Source organism: Brienomyrus brachyistius, unplaced genomic scaffold (genome assembly GCF_023856365.1).
Source record: "Brienomyrus brachyistius isolate T26 unplaced genomic scaffold, BBRACH_0.4 scaffold40, whole genome shotgun sequence".
Classification (NCBI taxonomy): domain Eukaryota; kingdom Metazoa; phylum Chordata; class Actinopteri; order Osteoglossiformes; family Mormyridae; genus Brienomyrus; species Brienomyrus brachyistius.
Window position 1 is genome coordinate 2,961,129 of NW_026042315.1, and position 18,098 is coordinate 2,979,226.

The window sequence follows — 18,098 nt, forward strand, 5'->3', positions numbered from 1 at the left end:
ACATATTATTATTTGATTTTTATTATTATTATTATTATTATTATTATTATTATGTTACTCATATCCTTAGCCCGACAAACAGATATATGTGTTGTTTCAATAAGTTTACATGTGTTTAAAGCATGTGGGAGGGGTATTTTAAGGCTTAAACTTAAAAAATAATTTATATGGTCTTTCTGTATCGTGGATTTTCACCTATCGCTGATGGGTCTGGAACGTATCTTCCGCGATAGGCGGAGGATCAAATTTACATTTTTAACCTGATTTGACTTCAACCCTCTTATTTTGTTAACAGAGTGTGCGGGGGGAATACAAAGGATTACAGTGGGTAATGGGTGATTTATATTGACCTTAATTGCCACCCAAGTGACTCTGGACAATAAGTTCAATAATGCTTCCCAAAAGCTTCTCTCTTTTTCACTAGTTACACTTCATTACACCGAAATCAAGGAAGAATCAAATGTACAAGCCCATTATACAAAATATAAGATGCAAACACATAAAAAATATTTTGTAAAAACAGATTAATATATATTGTGCAATTTGAAACTTTACATTTAGACCTCACTTAGAAAACGCAGGTGATGACCAGCCCAACCAGCAGTTCCGTCTGGTTGTACAGAATACCTACTCAATTAAATTTTGAGGTCATGACTAAACTAAATTTCAGCTCTGCCTTTAACATCAGCAGTTAGATGAAACTGATCATTCCAGAGGGAAATACAGTGAAGCCATGAAACATACTAGATGTAAATATATTAATTTTCACATACACTTGAGCTCAGTGAATTCAAGCGCGTCATACACTGTAAAAAAAAAGAATCCACCAAAAAACGGTTTTAAGTTAATGGACTCTTCCTTCAATTTACAAATATTGTAAATTCAGTTTTCCACAGTTTCTTAAATGATAGTTTATTTTCATTTTTAATTCTTCATTCTGCCAATGCAGATTTGTTTGTTTAATAAATGGTGTTGTTCTTAAAAGTACAACAAGTAATTTGAGAATATAGTAATTCACTACATTGATTATTTTTCATAACTCAATGGCCCATAAACATACAGTTATCCATCTGAAGCTGGATTTAAACCAGCAAATTTTGGATTACAAGCCCAAATACTTGAGCTACTGAGCCACACACTTACACTGACTCAGCTTAAGTTGCAGAGACACAGTGGACTTTCTGTTGGATGTCAGACAGAACGGCAAAGGACCCCTCACTAACAGGAACCTAAAACACACAAACACTTGGGAACACTTCAAATGCGTGATCTGACTCTGCAAGGGGAGAACATGTTCACGTGGAGTCTTGGCTTTTCACAATGTTTCATTCCTGCTTATAGCTAAGGTTTTTTTTAGCCGTCGTCACTCTAAGGTTGCCCATTAATGGTTTGGAATTGGGAATGTAAAGCTGTTTTGTTAGCATGTCTGCCTTACAATTCCTTTACTGTAAGTCGAGGCCTGCTGGAGCTCAATTCTGCTTCATGGCACTTGTATTTACTCTTTATTTTGCATTACATTATGTGTGAGACTAACCCCTTTCTCTACCTGTCCATTCCTCCTGTCGAGCTCCATACAGAACTGGTGGAGAAAAGGGGTGCTTGGAGGGGGGGACGATATCTCTGGATGCCCACTTAAGAAATATCTGCGTTACCTTCCAATACACCTTCCAAACTTAAGTGGATTGAACATGGGTGCTGTTGAATTAATAAAAAAATGCTCTGTATTAAAAATTATTTTGTTTATATAACATAAAATTGAACTATAAACATGAAATTTAAATCTGTTGAGTTTATATATTGACAAAATAATAATTCTGAATTTTGAACCCTCATTGAACAAAATTAAACTTAATATGGACAAATGGAAAGCATTGAAATTATCCTTATGGGGGGAAAGTTAATGTTACTAAAATGGTTGTGGTGCCTCAAGTTAATTATCTCTCTATGATGCTTCCATTTAATATTCCGCAAAGGATATTTAAGCAGTACGAGAGTATAGTAAAAGATTTTTGTTGGGAAAGAAAAAACCTAGGATTAAAATTACTTTGCCCAGAGACAAGGGAGGTCTAGGATTGCCAGATGTTAGATTATATAGCATGTCATTTGAAATAGCCAAACTCTACTATCACTGGAAGAATGTGAATTCTGATGTGGACTGGATAGCTATCGAGAGCGATTTGGCTTCACTATTTCAACCTCTGCACATTCTGTGACAATGGGGGAAAATATAAGAAACACAAACCCGATAATATCTTTTTTGAGGAATGTATGGATCAAAATACATAAGAAGCTTAAAGTATCACATTACATGCAGCCATATTCCTCAATTTGGCACAATCCTGAAATACAAATAGGAAAAAGTATGGAAACAATGGCAACCCAAAGGGGTGAAAACTCTTTGGGATTTATTTGTAAATGGGATGTTTATGTCATAATCAGATGTAAAGAGTAAGTATGATGTAGAAGGAGGAGGGAGTTTTTGGAAGTTTTTGCAACTGAGGCATTGAGTCACGAGTGTTAAAATAGAGAAGATGAATGGTCAAGAATACTTTCTAGAGAGGGGAAATATAGGGAAGTAAAAGGTAAATTTATTCAGTATAAAATTATACACAGATAGTACTGGACACTAGTTAGACTAAATAGAACTGGACTAATTAATACTGATCAGTGTTGGAATTTTAGAAGGCTTATTTACACATGCTGTGGCAGTGCTCTCAGGTATATCCATTTTGGGGTAGAGTTCTTGGTCTCCTGGACAAATGGCTAGGCTTTACTTTACCCCGCAAACCCGACTCTGTCTGCTAGGAGATAGAGTGGAATTGCCAAAGGTGAATAATAAACAGTTTAAGGCTGTGATGGTGGGACTCATAACTGCCATGAGGGTAATATTAGGGCATTTAAAATCCTGAATAATCCCTAATATATAGAAATGGACCGATGAGATGATTAAGGCAGCTTCATATGAAAAAATGTTGGACAGACTAAATGGGAAAAAAGATATGATGAAAATGTGGGAACGTTTCTAGGGCCATGTTTTTGAAGGATAAATGGCTGGGAGGTTGAACTAGTGATTGGTCATATTGTTTTATAAATGTGAATGGCTGAAGTGCTGTAACTTTTTGGTTTGAAAAACAAGAAAAATTTGAATTACAAAATAAAATATTTTTGGATAGTAATTTCATGTAACCATTTCTCTTAAAATTAATTACATCCAACTGTACATTTTTTAGTGTAGGTAGGTAGATGGATCGATAAAATTAAATAATGATTACAAATCACAAATAACTATTACAGTCATGGCCAAAAATATTGGCACCCCTGCATTTATGTCAAAAAACACACCCCTTCTTCCAGAAAATTGTTGCAATTACAGATGCTTTGGCATTGTCATTAATTTCTCTTGTTGGCACTTGAAGAAAACAAAAAGAGGAAGAAGGAAAAACACAAATCGGAGAAATTCCACGCCAAAGGGCACCTGCCCTTCTCATATTGTCTCAAAAACCCAAAGCCCCAGAGAGCAAGTCAGAGTGCTAAGAATTATAGCGCCAACAAGCCCATGGCCCCTTTTCATGTAAAACTTCGTATATGAGGATGTTTGTGCAGTTTAGTGCCTCTCTTAGCCTCGGCTCCTGTAAATCATATAAGCACACCCACCACACCCCCAGGAGCATTCCGCGTGCCCCCACCTGCCAACCTGCCTGTCCCCCCCAGCCCACAGGCCGTCTTTTGTTCTGAAATTTATCCACATGACTCCTGACCAAGTCTAAGGTAAATCAGATTCCATCTATTAGAAATGAAATTTTCAGTAAAATACAAATTTTTCCCCCAATCTGTGAGACAGTGCAGAATTTTTGGAGTCGGTCCTAACTCTGTCTTGAATATGTACCCAGCAGGCACCTAGGACTCGTATCTCCCTCTGAGAATCTTTCTAAGGCGCTCAGCAGCAGAAATTCTCCATCCTAGATGAGCCTGCAAAGTTCTGTAGAAGTTAAATATACTTTAGTCAAATGAGAGACTAACCTGTTGTCAGGCAGGGGAAGCTTGAACAAGGCCTTCATTCATGACATCTTCACTTGGCTTTTTGACGAATCCCCATTTAGATGCAGCACGTCAGAGACTGAAGAGCAGGATGAAGGCTGTAAGTACAGTTTGCTGTGGATTATGACAGTGTTTAAATCTAATAATGGATGAGACAATTTACTTAAAGCATGATATAGTTCATATTGCTCTTCAGGCTTCGTGATAAAATATTAAAATTATGGAGTACAAAGTTGTACATACAAAGAAAACAATGCAGAGCGGCAGGGCACCTGGCCCAGAGGGTCTTCACATAGAATTCTACAAAGGGTATTTTTTCCTGTTAGATTTACAGCTTTGGTTGTCTTGCCCTTTAAAGAAATTCTCTCAAGAAAGAAGTTGCCTCTTACCATGTCACAAGCAATTAGTTTCACCCAAAAAGGAGGAGGACCCCTCTCTGCTCCCCGTGTTAGTAGGTTCTCCCCAACTCCTCCTGCTTATTCCTTCCTCCCTCCCTCCTATTTGTGCTCTCCTCCTCCTCTTGGGTTCTATTCATGTCTTTTGGTTCAGCAATAAAACCCACAAGGCTGCTCTTGGATTGTCCCTCTTCCCATTGTGACATATTATGTATTACATGATTATGAAATTATTTGATTATTATACAATAGTCAATTAACCACTTTGTTTCTTCAATTTGTCTTTCTTCTGAATCATCAGATATATGTCGTAGCTGGTAATTTGTTACACTCTGCTGTCAGTGCCAGTGTAGCCTAGATACAACCAGTCGTATGTTTCGGTCATGCTGATGTTTGAACAATTTTTGGGAACAGTTTTTCATAATGTTTTCTCATATATGTGGTGTGATAATTGAGCATGACCCCACTGTTGCTGTGCTTGGTGCTCCTGTCATGATCTGTAATCTCTTATTTTTTCATGTCTCCTCCCACTCATGCCAGCAGAGGGCGCTGCTGGCACTTTGTAACCCTCCTAATTCTCCTGTATCCCATTATAGTTCTCCATCCTAACCCTGTACCCCTGTTTTGTTGCTGATTAGTGTGCTGTGTATAAATATGCCTGCCCTCACTGCGTTCCCCAGCTCAGTCATTGCTGTTCCATGTGTAGTCTGTGTTTCCTTAAAGCCCACCGAGCTACACACTGCCCCTAAATTTAAATTTATATGTAATCTGTGTGTGTATGTGTTATCTAGATTTGCCCTGTATGTTTCTAACTAAATCTAATCCAGACCTTGATCCTACACCTACTATAATTATAAGTACCTCACTATACCTATATCTAACACTGCTATTCATCACCAGTGTTACATGTCAGGGCTTCGCTGCAATAGATCCCTCAGTGCTGCAGGTTATTACTGTGACTTTGCACACACACACGTTGCTGCTTCCTCAGCCAGTGTCACATATACTTTATTACACACAGACCTCAGTAATCTCTGCTACACTCACACCTGCTCACTTTACATCCATGGTTAAATTCTCCTAATGGAATCTATCTTAATGTCTTTATTCTATTTTACTTTAATTTTTTACCATATTATTCATTGTATTGTTCTTTCGATTTTATTTTTATTTTATTATTGCTAATACACCGGATCTGAGTGCCTCATTTTGTTCCCTTCATGTAGAACACATTTTGTAATGACAATAAAACATCCTTATCCTCATCTAAATCACACTGTCTAACTACTAACCTGTTTAAATAATATAATTGGATTTCAAAGGTTAATAGTCACTCAATTACCCCCTCAGCCCAACAGTACCACAAACACCCAACATGCACGGAAATGTTCTCCTAAGTTGTTTTCCCTGCCTGGAACAATACCACAGCAGTCACATGGAGTAATGTTTCAAAACTTTTCGGAAACCTTGCATTGAAACTTGAGGTCTTTAGGAGGGATCAGTCCTGGGTGGTAAAGTTGCCATCACAAAGGTTTTTGATTTAGGGATTCATGATGCCAGGTAGCCATCTTTCACAAGCTGGTGGGCTGTGCCACTGATGCCTTTGCTTGGGTTTTATATGTCTGTCCTGGTTTGTGTTCTTGCCACTTCAGGTTCCCTGGTTTTGGTCTACATTCCTCGGTCCTCTGCTATGGAGTCTACCTTCTGCTTCACCTCATTCTGGAGCCGCCCATCCAGTCAGCGGCCCATGTCCCCCTGGTTCCCTGTTTCCTGAGGTTAGTCTGCTAGTCTCTGGGGCCAGGGGGCAGAAATCTGCCATGTTGGATGGGTGGCCCAGGTTGGGGTGCTCCATCATAGACTGGTACATGAAGGATTATAAATGGTTTTCAACCAGTATGTACCGAGTGTGCGTCGTGACGAAAAGAATGTCATGGGAATATTTAGGACTGACTGCAGTATTAGTTCAAAGCATGATTGTGTTTTTCTTAATTTTTATTGATTTATTTTTGGATTATTGATTTTTTAAAGTAACTTCATTCAGTTAAAAGGGGTTTGTCCATTTGCTTTAGCAGAAGTTCGTGTAAGTATGATGTTCACCTTCCTTTTTCATAGTCTAGTCTTTGCCAAGTTTTATGCTTATTTCCCCTGATTAAGTTAAGCTGACGTGTGTTTAGGAGGGTCATACAGGCTTTTTGTTTGTAATGGAAGCACAGGGTCTGTACTTGCAGCTTATTTGCCATGCTAATGGAAGCATTTTACCTTCCTCTCTAATCTCTTTTTTTCTTGGCTCTCACTGCAGTCTCCTCTATGCCAGGGTTTCTCAACCCAGTCCTTGGACCCCACTGCAAAGATCCACAGTTTTGCTCTGTCCAAGCTCTCAGCACAGCAGTAAAAGGTGACTGTTTGGTTCATGCATGCAGGGATCTGGGACAGAGCAAAAACGTGGAGCTGTCTGGTGGGCTGAGGAATGAGTTTAGAAATGCTGCTGTATGAAGTATTAAACCATTTGACCGGTTGGATAAATGTTAAAATGTTTTCTCAAAATATAAAAAGAGATAATCTTCTGTTTTGCGTCTCATTACAAGCAAACTTGTTTTTTGTTTTTATGTCACTCTAGTATTTGATATCTAATTTTCAGTCTTCTGGCAATATAATCTGGTGAATGGGGAAAGACTTCCAGCAGGGGCTCCGGTTTCCTCCCACAGTCCAAAAGTGCGCAGGGTAGGTTAATTGGCAAATCTGAGTTGTGAGTGTTTGCGCCCTGCAGAGTGTTGACTCCTGCCCAGGGTTGGTTCCTGCCTACGCCTGTTGTTCCAAGGACAGGCTCCGGTCCCCCCCGCGACCTCAGTTTGGCTTGCTGTCTCCCCGCTTGGTTTTCTTTGGTTTACGTCTTCACTAGCCCCCTTGTTGCTTTGACTTGTGTGTATGTTATGTATGTGTGATTGTATTGCTGCATAGGGAGTGACTGCTATTTTTAGTGGTGCAACGGATCACAAAACTAACGGTTCGGATCATATCACAGATTTTGAGTCACGGATCGGATCAATTTTCGGATCAGCAAAAAGGGGAGGAGTCAAATGTAATTTGCTTCTCATTTATTACAAGAACAGTATGGCAAGGAACTTTTGGTTTTATCAAAAATAACTAAAATAAATTACAAAAATAAAACCAAGAAATAACTGAAAAAGCTGAATAAATACAATTTTTAAATAAAATTCTCAATACTTGAATACTTCAATGCAACAATTGAAAAACAACCTGAGAACTGAAAACAGGCCAAACCTTATTGTGACGCCCGCTCCGTCCGCTCCTCGTGTGTGCCACGCCCCCTAATTACCCACGTGTGATTTCCTGATCGTGCCCAGTCGTGTCTTGTTTCCTGCTGCCTTGTTTCATGTATTTAAGTTCCTGATTTGTACTAACCCGTGTCTGTCATTGATGTTAGTGGCGTTACATGTCTCCTGCTCCCCGTTACCTCATTAAACCCTCGTTTTCCCGTTATCCCGCTTGCCTGCCTGCTCCTTCCACGCCCTACCGCACGATCGCCGCTTACCTCCGCGACCGGTCGTGACAGAATGACAGACCAACAGAAGAAGAGTAAGCGGAGGAAGAAGAGGATCCCAGAGGAGACAATCCGTCTGGGAGCCTGCTCGCTCTCCCCTACATGGCTCCCTCCAGAGAACGAGGAAAAGGTACCCGAACTGGCTACCGCCCTGGAGCCGGTCCGAAGGAAGGAGTGCCCCGTAGCGATGTTATGGCCATCGAACGAGGACGAAGAGGAGGAGCTCTTCCTCTTCCCGGACCCGGAGCCACACACTGGAGAGCAGCGACCGCCTTTAGAGCGGTACCTCTTTCGGCCCGAGCGGCTGGCTAACCGAGGTGTCAGAGCGATGAGGGACGTTATTCCCCGGGTACCCCGCGCTCTGATAAGGGCTACTTCTGCCCTACCCGCGCCGGACGTCCCAGTTCCACCTCCCGCGGCAGCCACCCCGGAGGCGTATCCCTCGCCTCTCCCAGGGAAGACGGCAGCCCTCGCCAATCAATTCTTCGCCCTCCAGGGGCTGTTCTGGAGGGCGTTAGCGGAGGTGGCACCTCCAGTGAGCGACGAGGTGGAAGCGCTCACTGTCCGTCTGAGAAGGGGCTTCGACGCGTTTACTCCCGCCTCCGAGCGGGAGGACCTCGACCGGCTGGCAGGGGACCTCAAACAGCTTCTCCAGCTACAGAGGGCCTCTGTTGCCCCGTCGGAGCAGCCGACTCTGACGGCGGAACCCGAGCCGGAGCAGCCGTCCCTACCGGCGGACCCCGCTCCGGGACAGTCGCCGTTGCCCGCAACACCGGCGTCCATCCAGCCGTCGTCGCCGCTGATTGCACAGCAGTCGCTGCCACCGTCTGTGCAGCCGCCGCCTTTACCCGCGCAGCTGCTGCCTCTGCCTGCGCAACAACCTCCGCAGTCAACTCTACAATCGGCTCCAGCGCCCGATCCGCCGCCCTTGCCTGCGGCTCCGACGCCTGAGCAGCCGCCTTCGCTCCCTGACGCGCCCGGAGACGCGCGCCTTGGAGAGGCGGCTCCCACAGGGGAACGACCACCTCTGCCGGTGAACCCCGCGCCGGAGCAACCGCTCCCGCCTGCCCATCCGCCTGCGCAGCCGCCTTCGCTGCCTGCGCAGCCGCTGCCGCCTGCTGTTTCAGCTCCAGCGCCCCCTGACCGCGCTGCAGCAGTTCCCGAGGCGCCCCCTGACCGCGCTGCAGCAGTTCCCGAGGCGCCCCCTGACCGCGCTGCAGCAGCCCCAGAGGCGCCCCCTGACCGCGCTGCAGCAGCCCCAGAGGCGCCCCCTGACCGCGCTGCAGCAGCCCCAGAGGCGCTCCCTCCGCCTGCTGCAGCTCCTGTCCCTGACTGCGTTCCAGTTCCTGACCGCGTTCCAGTTCCTGCAGAGGCGCCCCCTCTGCAGCCGCCTGCTGCAGCTCCCGGGCAGGCGCCCCCACTGCAGCTACCTGCAGCTCCCGGGCAGGCGCCCCCACTGCAGCCAGCTCCTGTTCCTGACCGCGCTCCTGTTCCTGACCGCGCTCCTGTTCCTGACCGCGCTCCTGTTCCTGACCGCGCTCCAGTTCCTGACCGCGTTCCTGTCCCGGCGCCCCCGCAGCCTGACCGCGTTCCTGTCCCGGCGCCCCCGCAGCCTGACCGCGTTCCTGTCCCGGCGCCCCCGCAGCCTGACCGCGTTCCTGTCCCGGCGCCCCCGCAGCCTGACCGCGTTCCTGTCCCGGCGCCCGCTCTCCCTGCAGCAGCTCCAGAGGCGCCCCCTCCGCCTGCAGCAGCTCCAGTCCCTGTCCTAGTCCCCGAGGTGGTCCCAGACAACTCCATCTTGGCTCCTCCCTCTTCGGAGGTGGAGGAGCTGGAATGGGACCCCTCGGGGACCGAACTTGTAACCCCTTGTCCCTCGCCCCGGCGACATCAACCCCGACCTAGGGTCGGCCTGTCTGTGTCCCGCAGGGGAAGGGGACACAGACGCAGGGCTGGGGTCCCGCCCGCCCTGCCCCCTGGCTCGCCCTCCCTCGCCTGCGCTGGGGCTCGGTTGGTGCCCGTGGGTCCTGGCCCTCCGGGTCGGACGTCGCCTGCGGGTCCCCCTCCGAGGCCTCGTCGCCCCGCCTCGCTCCCCTCTCCAGAGCCTGGTCGGTCGCCTGCGGGCTCCCCGACGGCGGCTCCTCGGTTGCCTGCGGGGCCCCTACCTCCGGCCCTCCGCCGGACGTCGCCGCCTGCTGCGGCTCCCCCCTCCTCCGGGCCTTCGCCGTGGGCCCCTCCTGCTCCCTCGTCCCCTTCCCCGGTGCTCCCTCCTGCTCCCTCCCTGGCCCCTCCGCGGGTCCCTCGCCCTGCCTCCTCGGCCCCTCCGAGGTCCCCTCCGGCTCCGGCCTCCCGGCCGCCTGCGGCCCCTCCGGCTGCCTCCCGTCGCCCGCTGGGGCTCCCTCGGGCTCCCCTTCCTTCCTCCTCCTTCTCTCCCTTCTTTCCCATCTCTGTCCCGCCTGTCTTTTCTCCTCCTTCCGCCTTTGTCCCTCGTCCCTTCGCTCCTTGTGTTCCTGGTTTCCCGTCGTTCCCTCCCGTCACTCCCGCTCCTTTTGTTCCGCCTGTTCCCTCTGTTTCTCCCTTCCTGGTCTGTCTGTCCGCTTTTCCTGTCCTGTGTAGTGTCCTGTCTTGGCTTCTGCCTCTGTGTCAGTTTTGCCTGTCTGTCTTGTTCCCTGTTCCCCATTGATTTTTTTTGCTCTTGTCTTTCAGGTCCTGTTCTGCCTCGTCCCGTCCGTCGCCCCCTTCCTTGGCGCGCCCGGTGTAGCGCGCCTTTGGGGGGGGGGTTCTGTGACGCCCGCTCCGTCCGCTCCTCGTGTGTGCCACGCCCCCTAATTACCCACGTGTGATTTCCTGATCGTGCCCAGTCGTGTCTTGTTTCCTGCTGCCTTGTTTCATGTATTTAAGTTCCTGATTTGTACTAACCCGTGTCTGTCATTGATGTTAGTGGCGTTACATGTCTCCTGCTCCCCGTTACCTCATTAAACCCTCGTTTTCCCGTTATCCCGCTTGCCTGCCTGCTCCTTCCACGCCCTACCGCACGATCGCCGCTTACCTCCGCGACCGGTCGTGACACCTTATAATGACAAATTTTTTTTCAAAAAGATGAGGATGTCTACATTCTCTGGGGAGAGAGTAGACCTCTTAGCTGTCACTATGTCACCTGCTGTGGAGAATACCCTCTCACTAGGAACTGAAGTGCCAGGCACAGCAAGGTAGTGTCTTGCCATTTTTGCAATGTGAGGGTATTTACACTCATTGTGTTTCCACCACGCCAGCGGATTACCACCATCCACTGGCAAACTGCTTGCTGCCCTGTATGATGCTACCTCCTCTTTGATTGTGTTGTAAAAAGTTTTCTCTGTGTCTGACTCTTTCACAAATGTATCCCCAAAAAGCTCTTCTATGGCAGCCTTCTTTTGTGGAGGAGATGCATTTGGCCCTGTGTCTTCTTCAGAGGGTGTTGGCTCTGTGGCTTGACCCTGCAGAAAAAATTACTGAGTTATTTAACTATATTTCTTGTTATATATTTCATAGGCAATCAATAACATATGCTGGTAATTTTCAAAATTAAGATCAAATATTCACATAAATAATAGTTAAAATATTTTATAACTTAATTATATTAATATTAAATAATATGAATAACTGTATTATTTTTTACCTCTTCAGTAGCCACAATCTCAGTTGTGAGATCAGTGTATGTCTTCTCGCGTAGGGCTGGTTCTATGTGAGTCAGGGACTTGAACCTTGGATCAAGTGCAGTAGATCTGTGAAGATAATCTTGTATTTCAGGGGGGTTGGTGTATCTGGAAATCAGGTCCCCTCTTATGGCAGCCTTAACATCTCTGGTAATGCTGGTGTCTTCCTCATTTGCACACATGGATTGTATAATTCTGGTTTTCAGAGGTAGGATCATGGACACAGATGGTGCATTTTCAGTACTCAATAGGGTTGTGACTGTTTTGAGAGGTTTGAGGAGCTGAAGGACCTCCTCTGCTACTTTCACATCATTATCAGACAAGGTGACAATGTCTCTGATATTTTTTTTCAGTGTCTTTTCTGTCAGTGCAGAGTATACTGCTGCCTGCTGCTCAAGATAGCGCTCCAACATGTCATATGTGGAATTCCATCTTGTAGTGACGTCGTGTATGAGCTTGTGGGCTGGTAGCTGTAGCATTTCTTGCTTTGTTTTAAGGACATGAGCTGCTGTTGTACTTCTGTGGAAAAAAGAAACCACCTTCCTAATCCTCCCAAGAAGGCGATCCATCTGGTTAACTGAGATTCCTCTTTGGTATGCTAAATTTATCACATGTGCAAAGCAAGATATCTGTGGCCCTAGTCCACCTTCTGTCACTGCATTTACTTGGTTTCTGGCATTATCTGTGGTGACTGGGATATTGCTACATGCATTGTGTCTCTTTAACTTCCACTCAGCTACTGCTTCTATCAGGATTTGCGCTAGATTTGTGCTTGTGTGAGTCTCATAGAGGGGACGTGTCTGTAGCACCGGACTTTGCATCTCCCATCCCGCTGTTATATAATGGGCAGTCACAGTCACGTAGCTTTCGGTAGCCCTTGATGTCCACCCGTCTGTGGTGATCGAAATAGAGGATGCATCTGATAAGTCTGCGACGATTTCGCTTTTTTCCTGTTCGTAAAGTTCAGGCATGACCTTCATGCTGAAATGTGTGCGCGAGGGTATTTCGTACCGTGGCTCAAGCACTTTTAGGAGGTTTTTAAAACCCTTGTTTTCAACAACAGAGTATGGCCTCATGTCTGCCGCGATAAACATCCCGATAGATTTGGTAATAGCTTTAGCCCGCTCTGATTCTGGTGCAAAGTGCTGCTTAAATGCAGCGGTGAGCAGCTGTTGCTGTGGTTGCTTCGGTTTGCATCCTGTCTGCACACCGGGGTGATGTCGCTTCAGATGCGTGGCCATACTCGATGTATTGCCACTTTCATACGGCTTTCTCGTGCCACAGTGTCTACACACTGTAACTGTTTTGTCCACCACCCTTCTTCCGTCATCATTATATTTTACAGGAAAGCCAAAATGCTCCCATACAAAAGATTTGGATGATGCGGGAGGCTTTTCGAGTTCCTCTGTTCCGCCGCTAGCCATCGTTGTTGACTGAGACACATGTTACGCTGACGTAAACACGACTTCTGTGTAATTAATTATTTATTATTTAAGCAATATCAGCAGAAAACACTGTTTTATCTGCGGTTATTTTTTTTTTATTTATCTAAAAGTTTAAAAAACGAGTTAATCCGCGGATCACGTGCGTTCCGAACCGTGGGTTGTAATCCGTACGGATCACGGATCAACCGCGATCTGTTGCACCCCTAGCTATTTTGTTTTGCAAGTGTGTGTTGGACTCTGTTTATTTGGTTAGGGAGTGAGGTGGAGTGTTTGTCTTTTGGTTTCCTTTTCTTTTGCACTTAGGTGAGATTAGCTGTGGGTCGCACTTGATAGTTGGGGATTTTGTTTGTTATTTTGGCTGTGGTCACTCCCAAAGTCTTTTGCACAGGGTTATTTGTTCAGTGTCAGTATTATACATGAAAAAAAATGAAAATACAAAAAATATCCCTTTGTCCACTGGTGTTCCCTTCTTGCCCTCACCCCGTTTGTCCCTTTATCCCATTCCCCTTTCCCGTGCAGGGGCGCCGCTAAGGGGGGGAAAGTTGGGACAATTCTAAGGGCCCACGCCCTTTAGGGGCCCCCAGAGATCTGAATGGGTGTGGTAGGGGGGCCCAACCTCATATTTTGTCATAGGGCCCAAAATTGCTAGCGGCGCCCCTGTTCCCGTGAATACTGTTACACTCCAACCCTAGACAGGATATCAAAACAGCATCTTACCTATAGTTTTAAAAGAGATGAGGGATATTAATCATTGACCTTTATCTTTGCTATTTCAGAAATCCGTATCTGCTACCTTGTGACTGGAAGTATACACTGTAAATAAAGGCTAAATTTGTCACAGTTTTAAACGATTTTATATCAGCCAATTTGACTACAGTATAATTATATTTTTTTCCTCTTATGTTAAATGACAGAAAAGTTTTATCAAAACTACATTGCATAACTGGCATCGTAGTACTGATTAGCACCGATTCAGACATCCCGATGAACAAATATGAAGTTCATTTAAACTGTGGTACCTTAAATCCGTCAAGTTACCTCGATAAGCCAGTAACCCTGATTCGTAGTATAGGCCAATGATCACAAGCACTCTGTGTAAACGTATTGTTTAACCGGCGCTGTTGCATTACCAGGGTGAGAGGTTGACTTGCTGGTTAGCTATAAAAACAGACGTTAGTGCAACTCCACGTTAATGGTGCGGTCATCATGGCTTATAAATGCTTATTATCGTTCATCATTGTTTGTGTCAGTAACGATAACATAAACAAGGGTAGGCACCAGGAGAACATCATTGGCTCTTGCATCGATTACTTTTCCCGTAACACCCTTTAGATTGTTTGCCTGAAGGGCAGCAAACCGACAATTTCGGTGTGATTGAGCTGATCACGTGTGCATGGGGAGGGAATGCGGACCACATGACCTTCCCGGCGAGCTCAGCACATCCAGCATCGCTTCGCAAATACAATCAAAATGTTTTATCTTTATTCACACTTTCTATCTTTATTCATTATCTCTACGATCTCACTGCTGGACGAATGCCTGGCATTCAGAGCATTCTTTATTAGCCATTTGCCTTTGGATGCAGTTTATTTCCATGCCCCAAAGCTTCCAGGCATCAGTAATTGCTTCCCATGTTACTCCGGTCCTGGGGTCTTCTGTAACTGCCCTTTGGGATTACATATATTCAGCATATGCTTTTGTCCGAAGTGAGGAGAGTTTGGGGTCAGAGCACTTGGGTCTAAGGGACTTGCTCAAGGGCTTAACAATGTTACGATTACTCTGCCATGGGAGTTGAACCAACAACCAAACTGGCAGAGATGGCCAACCTGCTGAGCTCCACACCCGCTGACGATCTCCTTTTCCTGTCTGCTGCAGTCTCCATGGACCTGAGTCCAGAGAAGCACTCTGATCTTGAGGACATCCGGCTGAGGAAAGGAGCCCTTCTGCTGGAGATCCAGAGGCTGCGGGAGGCGCTGAGAGAGGCCCTCATGGAAGTGGAGGTCCTTGAATCCAGCACCAAACGCAGCCAAATCTTAGAAAAGAATAGGCATGTCGCCATGGGAAGAAAGAAATTCAACATGGACCCTAAGAAGGGTATCCTGTTCATGGTACAAAACAATCTTCTCCGGCACACGTCTGAGGACATCGCCCAGCTCCTATACAAGGGAGAGGGGCTGAACAAAACAGCCATTGGGGATTACCTGGGTGAGAGAGACGACTTCAATATCCAAGTCCTCCAAACATTTCTTGGGCTTCATGAATTCGCAGGGTTCAACCTGGTACAGGCTCTCAGGCAGTTCCTCTGGAGTTTCCGTCTGCCAGGAGAAGCACAAAAGATTGACAGGATGATGGAGGCCTTTGCGCAGAGGTACTGTCAATGTAATCCTGGAGTCTTCCAGAACATTGACACCTGCTATGTACTTTCATTTTCCATAATCATGCTAAACACTAGCCTTTATAATCCAAATGTGAGAGACAAGCCCAGTGTGGACAGGTTCATCTCCATGAATCGAGGAATCAATGATGGAGGCAACCTGCCAGATGATCTCCTCCGAAATCTTTATAAGAGCATAAAGAATGAGCCATTCAAGATTCCTGAAGACAATGGGAACAATGCCTTCTTCAACCCTGACAGAGAGGGTTGGCTCTTCAAACTGGGAGGAGGACGGGTGAAAACATGGAAAAGGCGGTGGTTCATCCTGATGGACAACTGCCTTTACTACTTTAAACATACTACGGATAAGAAACCCAGGGTGATCATTCCGCTGGAGAATCTGAGCATCCGTGAGGTGAAGGATCTCAGGAAGCCTAACTGCTTTGAACTGTACATCCCTAACAACAGCAGACAGCTGATGAAAGCCTGCAGAACGGAGGCGGACGGCCGCCTGGTAGAGGGCAATCATGTGGTGTACCGCATCTCGGCGCCAACCCCTGAGGAGAAGGACAAGTGGATACAGAGCATCACTGCTGCTGTGAGCGCTGACCCTTTTTATGAGATGCTGGCAGCAAGAAAAACACAGATCTCTTAAAACAGGGGTGTCAGACTCATTTTCACCCCGCGCCACATCAGCATCATAGTTGTCACCTTATTCGGCCCTCAGGAAACCACCATGTCCCCCACAGACGTCCCGATGTCATGTATTTGGTGCCAGAATTATAGAACACACAGGACTATTTGTGCCAGATTCCAGAGGAAGAAGTCAACCACTGTGAAAATGACTGCATTCACAGACGTGACATTGCTTGTGATGATGATGTCTTCACGTTGTGCACCTCTGTCATGGCAGAGAATGGTCTTGATGTTCCTCTGGATGCTTATAAGGCAATTGACCTCTACCTGCGCCTACGAGAAGAATGATCAGTTCTTCTACACATTGAACGATAAAGACTGTGTGAATATGTTTGGATGTGCTATTGCAGAAAGTATTTATTTCAGAACAAGGAACTTTGCACAAAACAACTGACTATTTGACTATGATCGCCCACTCAAACATTTGGGCCCAAAATTGTTGTTGCAGACATTCTTTGCCTTTATAATGTGGTCTCACAAAGTAATGTTTAACCTTAAGGTAGCATGACTGAATACCAGGTTTTGTTTTGAGGCGACTTATTGTTCACTACAGATTTTATCATCGAAATGCCCTGTCCTTTTTTTGTATAAATGTGAAATTAAATGTTATTTGCACTGTATTGCTGATCTTTATGTCAGAGTACCTTTTTTTCTGAGAATCCACACTGCTCTAAATTTGCATCAACATGATTGGGATTGGGATGGAAAAATTATTTTCCATCTTAACCCATATTCTAAGCATATTGATTTCTGTTGTAAATTTTACTTTTACAGCAGTATGATTTAAGACACTAACAGCAATCCATTTTTCAACCAGTAATTGTTAATGTGATAGGAATTGCATTCAACAGCAAATGCGTTCAACTTAACCAAATGTATAAATCTTACATATTCTGATGATTCGACATTCCCCCGATGTCTGTGTGATGTATTTCAGCAACAACACGCAGTTAATGAGATCACTATGCGGAATTTAGCCGACTGTTATTTTACTGATTAGGATATATCACCCATGATTGGGGTATACTATATATCAAGGGTCAGCAACCTTTTTGAAACTGAGAGCTACTTCACGGGTACTGAGCCATACAAAGGCTACCAGAACAGACTTTACCTAAACTTATCTAAACTTCATGTAGAATAAACACGTTTTAAATGCTTTTTTGGATATTGTCATTTTCAAATCTATATAAATACAAATGTGATTAAAAAAGAATAGCAACAAGATAAAATGAAATTTTAGTCGCTGCCCACTGGTGAGTTGTGGTATTTTTAGAACAGGTCCGTGGACAACTCATGTGGTCCTTGGGGGCATCCTGGTGCCAGTGGGCACCATATTGGTGACCCCTGTTCTAAATGGTATGTAGGGTTTGCAAACTACACCAACGCTTCTGATGTAGCTACATTTAGGCTTATAGTGGAATAATATAGTGGAAGATTCCTTGCGTGAGTGTCTGAGAGCGTGAAAGTCATGCTAGATGCAAGGTAGTCGGCAGCCCTGCTTTCCGTGTGCATCTGTCTCTTACTTTAGGTGGCTAGAGATCCAGCATTACTCAGGATTAGGAGCCACTTGCACTGATAATAATTAGTTTCTTTTTCCCCTTGCAGTCTGCTGCTGTATAACATTATGAAATCAGCCCAAAAATCCGCAACCCATGACCTCCTAATATTTACCCGAAACTATGTTTTCAAAATAGCACAATTGGGCATGAACACCGCGGACCTGGAAACTCTGCTGAGCATTGAGAATCAGTGTGCAAAGGCTCTTAATTTGGATATGTTTGTGAAACGTTCTGCTGCACAGCACAACAAAGAAAAACAACTGGTCAGTGATAATGAAAAGTACAATCAGCATTGTTTTAACCATGAGAGTCCAAATGCTTAGATAAATTGTCA

The 18,098-nt window shown here is 45.5% G+C and overlaps 1 protein-coding gene across 1 annotated transcript; it reads left to right on the forward strand.

The window, feature by feature from the left end:
• The first annotated feature begins 1,110 nt into the window (after nt 1-1,110).
• Nucleotides 1,111-17,055, forward strand: LOC125722567 (cytohesin-2-like). The gene is made up of 3 exons (XM_048998739.1): nt 1,111-4,138; nt 6,086-6,208; nt 15,008-17,055. The coding sequence occupies exon 3, from the start codon at nt 15,013-15,015 to the stop codon at nt 16,159-16,161; it is 1,149 nt and encodes a 382-aa protein (XP_048854696.1). The 5' UTR covers nt 1,111-4,138; nt 6,086-6,208; nt 15,008-15,012; the 3' UTR covers nt 16,162-17,055.
• Nucleotides 17,056-18,098: the final 1,043 nt, after the last annotated feature.